Source organism: Otolemur garnettii, unplaced genomic scaffold (genome assembly GCF_000181295.1).
Source record: "Otolemur garnettii isolate 467f Iridium unplaced genomic scaffold, OtoGar3 scaffold00009, whole genome shotgun sequence".
NCBI classification, from domain to species: Eukaryota; Metazoa; Chordata; class Mammalia; order Primates; family Galagidae; genus Otolemur; species Otolemur garnettii.
In genome coordinates, this window is record NW_003852404.1 from 5,992,009 (window position 1) to 5,996,454 (window position 4,446).

The 4,446-nt window shown below is 53.1% G+C and overlaps 1 protein-coding gene across 1 annotated transcript in view; it reads left to right on the plus strand.

Annotated features, from left to right (window-relative positions):
- TAS1R2 (taste 1 receptor member 2) overlaps nt 1-4,446 on the plus strand; it is a 15,735-nt gene that overhangs the window by 3,857 nt on the left and 7,432 nt on the right. The window contains exon 3 of the mRNA XM_003783850.1: nt 2,293-3,066. Within this exon, the coding sequence (XP_003783898.1) occupies nt 2,293-3,066 (774 nt within the window). The remainder of the gene's footprint in view (nt 1-2,292; nt 3,067-4,446) is intronic.

Sequence of the window (4,446 nt, forward strand, 5' to 3'; positions counted from 1 at the left end):
GCCCTGAAAATCACTGCTCTGTACAATTGCCTAGCACAGAGTCTGCCTCATACATAGTACGTTGTCAAAAAAGGGCCATTAACATTACTACTATTATTCTAACTATTACCATCATCATGATTGAAAGAGCTTAGTCCAGTACAGGTATAGAGTGTTTATAATTAAAAGAGCAGGTAGGGCTGTGCCTGTGGCTCAAGGAGTAGGGCACCAGCCCCATATACCGGAGGTGGTGGGTTCAAATCCAGCCCTGCCCCCCCCAAAAAGGAGCAGCTAGCATATGACTTGGCACACAGTAGGTCATCACAAATACTGTAATTGTTGCTGCTGTTTTTATTATGCAAAGCACTTAACAGCAGAGTCTGACACGTAGTAGCTACTCATAAAAATTAATATTTTGACATGAGACATCTAGTCAAGGGCCGAATTCATCATCTTTTAACACATGTAACATTTCTTGAGCTCCTACTGTGTGCCAAATACTGTTGTAGGTGCTGGGATACGAGGGGCAGCGGAACAAACATCACTGCCCATGTGGAGTGTCTTTTCTATTGTTAGTAGGGAGAGAGACAAGAAATGTAAATAAATTAGGGATGTAGGCTGTTAGGTGGTGAGAGGGCCATGGATAAAAGCACAGGTTGAGATGAGCTCGAGCATGTCAGCAGTGGGAAGAGAGGGCACAGAGAGATTGCACTTTTCAACTAAGTAGGGTCAGATGGGTCTTACACTGGACAAAGATTTGAGGGAGGAGAAAAGTGAGCGAGCTATGTAGGATCTAGGAGAAGAGCACTTGAGGAAGAGGGTCACCAGGTGCAAAGGCTGGGAGGTGCCTGGTATGTTCATGGAAAAGATGAGCAGAACTGCAGCCAGCGGGGAAGGGGGAGGTGACAAGATCAGAGAGGTGAGGGCTGGGCTAATGATGGAGCCCCTTAGTGACTAGTGAAGGACTCTAGCTTTTCCTGGGTGACATTCAGAGGTTGAAGGGTCCTGAGCAGAGGAGCAGTGTGACTTGGTACGTGTGAGGACAGCAGCATCTGGTGGCCGTGTTAAACGCAGACAGTAGGGAAAAAGGGAGGAAGACAATGTCACAGAGCAGGCACGGAGGACGGTGGCTGGACTCGCTGGACCGAGAGGGAGCGGGAAGGTGGTAGCTACTCAATGGGCACATTTTGCAGGGTGAGATTTGCCGATGGATCCAATGTGGCATGCGTGAGAGAAGAACCAAGGATGATGCCAGAGCTTTCGTCCTGAGTAACTAGAGGATGGATTCGCCATCAGCCGAGATGGGCAAGGGCGGGGGTGGAACAGGCTCAGAGGAGAGCAGGAGCCCAGCTGTGGATGTGTGAAGTTCGAGATGTCAGATAGGCAGCGGCAAACATGAGCCTGAAGTTCAGCGGAGAGGGCCAGGCCCGCTCTATCCACCGGGAGCTGTTGGCCTGGGCTGGATGAGATCATCTAGGGAGGGACAGTAGATGGAGAAGAGATAAGGACCCAAGCTGGGTCCTCCAAGTTTAAGAGGTCATAGAGAAGAGAAGAAACCAGTAAAGGAGATGGAATGAATATTCAGTGAGCTGGGAAGAAACAAGAGTGTGGGGGCCTGGAGGCAGAGAGAAGAAGTGTGGCTTGTGGATAGCCTATGCTGGTGGTGAGGAGGAACGTGCTCAGGGACACACAGTAGGTGCTCATTAAATGTTGCTGATGATGGCGATGATTATGATGTCAGTCCCCCCTAGCCCACGGCTGTTTCTCACTAAATGCTACTGTGCTGGTGACCCTGGTGTACATCAGTGGGGCCAGGGCATGGGACATATTAGGTGCTCAAAATCATGAGGTAAGGCACCTAGCTTAGGGCTCTGCACACAGTAGGTTCTTTCTTTCTTTTTTTTGAGACCAAGTCTCATTATGCCACTCTCAATAGAGTGCTGCCATGTCACAGCTCACAACAACCCCCAACTCTTGGGCTTAAGCGATTCTTTTTCCTCAGCCTCCCAAATAGCTGGGGGCTACAAGCACTTACCACAATGCCTGGCTATTTTTTTTGTTGTTGCAGTTGTTATTGTTTAGCAGGCCTGGGCTGGGTTGGAACCACCAGCCCTGGTGTATGTGGCTGGTGCCACAGCCGCTGAGATATAGGCATGAAGCCAGTAGGTTCTTATGGTAGGTTGCTACCTTCTGACCACGATGATGGTGTAAACCACCTCGCCCTGGGTGTAGCTGGCCTTAGGTGCTCCCCCAATATCACCAGGACAAGGGCGCCTCGCTAAATGGCAGCGGCCCTCCCCTCTCCTCTGGCAGATCACCTACAGCGCCATCAGCGACCAGCTGCGGGACAAGCGGCGCTTCCCGGCCTTGCTGCGCACGATGTCCGGCGCCAAACATCACGTCGAGGCCATCGTGAAGCTGATGGTGCACTACGGTTGGAACTGGATCATCGTGCTGGTGAGCAACGACGAGTACGGCCGCGACAACAGCCAGCTGCTCACCGAGCGCCTGAGCGGCCGCGACATCTGCATCGCCTTCCAGGAGCTGCTGCCCACGCCGCAGAACAACCAGGAGGAGACGCTGGAGGAGCATCAGCGCCTGGGGGCCATCGTGGACAAGCTGCAGCAGAGCACCGCGCGCGTCGTGGTGGTGTTCTCCCCGGACCTGGTCCTGCACAACTTCTTCCAGGAGGTGCTGCGCCGGAATTTCACGGGCGCCGTCTGGATAGCCTCCGAGTCCTGGGCCATCGACCCGGTCCTGCACAACTTCACGGAGCTGCACCGCATCGGCACGTTCCTGGGAATCACCACCCAGAGCGTGCCCATCCCGGGCTTCAGCGAGTTCCGCGTGCGCCGCTGGCAGGCCGGCCTGCCACACAGCAGCAGGCCCAGCCAGGAGGGCACCTGCAACCAGGAGTGTGACACTTGCTTCAACACCACAGAGTCCTTCAACACCATCCTTACTCTCTCGGGGGAGCGCGTTGTCTACGGCGTGTACTCAGCTGTCTACGCGGTGGCCCATGCTCTGCACAGCCTCCTGCGCTGCGACCAGACCGGGTGCTCCAACAGGACGGTCTACCCCTGGCAGGTGAGGTCTGGCCAGGGCGAAGCCAGCGCAGCAGCGGTTGCCGTGGAGACCGCAGGCACCTCCCACCCCAGCTCTACGCTAGCCTGAGCCTCCCTTCGCGGGTTCTAGGCACACGGCAGAGGCCCTGGGGCGTCCTCTTTCTCCAGACTCCTAGCACCAGAAGTTCTTCCTGGTGCCAAAACAAAATTCCTTTTTAAATTAACTTAACCTTCACCATCGTCCCCAGGGATTCAGGGAGAATTCCCTGGAAGGGAGTCCTGAGGCAGCGCGAGTCCCAGCGCCCCCTACAGCATATCCAGGGTTGAGGGCCTTGGGATGGGCTCGCGTTTCACATGGGCACTCTGAGGCCCTAGATCAGGTTCACTGATCTTCTCTTGGTTCTGTGTCACCTTGGCTCTAACCTAGAATTCAAGTCTGTGTTTTCCTTCCTCCTTCCTTCCTTCCCTCCCTCCCTCCCTCCCTTCCTTCCTTCCTTTCCAGTTTTCGGCCAGGGCTAGGTTTGAACCCGCCACCTCCGGCATATGGGGCTGGCACCCTACTCCTTTGAGCCACAGGCACCACCCTGTTTTCCTCTTTCTTTAGAGATAGAGTCTTGCTCCGTCACCCAGGCTGGACTGCAGAGGCATAATCATAGCTCACTGCAGTCTCAAGCTCCTGGACTCCAGAGATTTTCCTGGTTCAGCCTTGGAAGTAGCTGGAACTATAGGTGTACACTACCGCCCCTGGCCAAACCTGTGTTTTTCTGATTTAATGTACACACAGACACACACACTGTGAAGCCTTTGGCGGTTTAGAAGGTTTTACTGAGGATAAGAGGGATTGACATTAGGGATGTACACTTTATACTTTGCTATCAGGCATCTCTGTTCTTAAATAGTTCCTTAATTTTTCACAGTTTGGGGCCAGCCTCCCACCCTTCTGCTCAACCACATCTCCAAACCCTGCCCATCTTCCCTCTTGATTCTCCAGTTCCCCCCCTTTTTCTAGATCTCTCTGTCTTCCCAATAACTGTTCACTGCCTTAACAGAGCAATTTAGTCAGTTCTTAAAAAATTCTTGCTCTCTCTCATTTTATTTTAACTGTATTTCTTTATTTCATAAGTGGGGGAAATGGAATCCCACTGTCAGAATCCCAAGGACCCTTCAGCCAACCAGCCTGCCCTAGAGCCAGGACTACGGCCTGGTTCATTTGCTGCCTACTTGCCATCCACACTAGCTCTTCACCACACCCCTCTCTTCACCTCTGTGCACCCTCAGGCTTTTCAGGTGTGGCCCACCTATTTGTACATTGGAAGGCTGGTGGTGGTGAACTGGGCAGAGCTTTGCAATCAGACAGACCTGGATTAAAATCCCAGCTCTGCCACTACCAGCTGTGCAAACT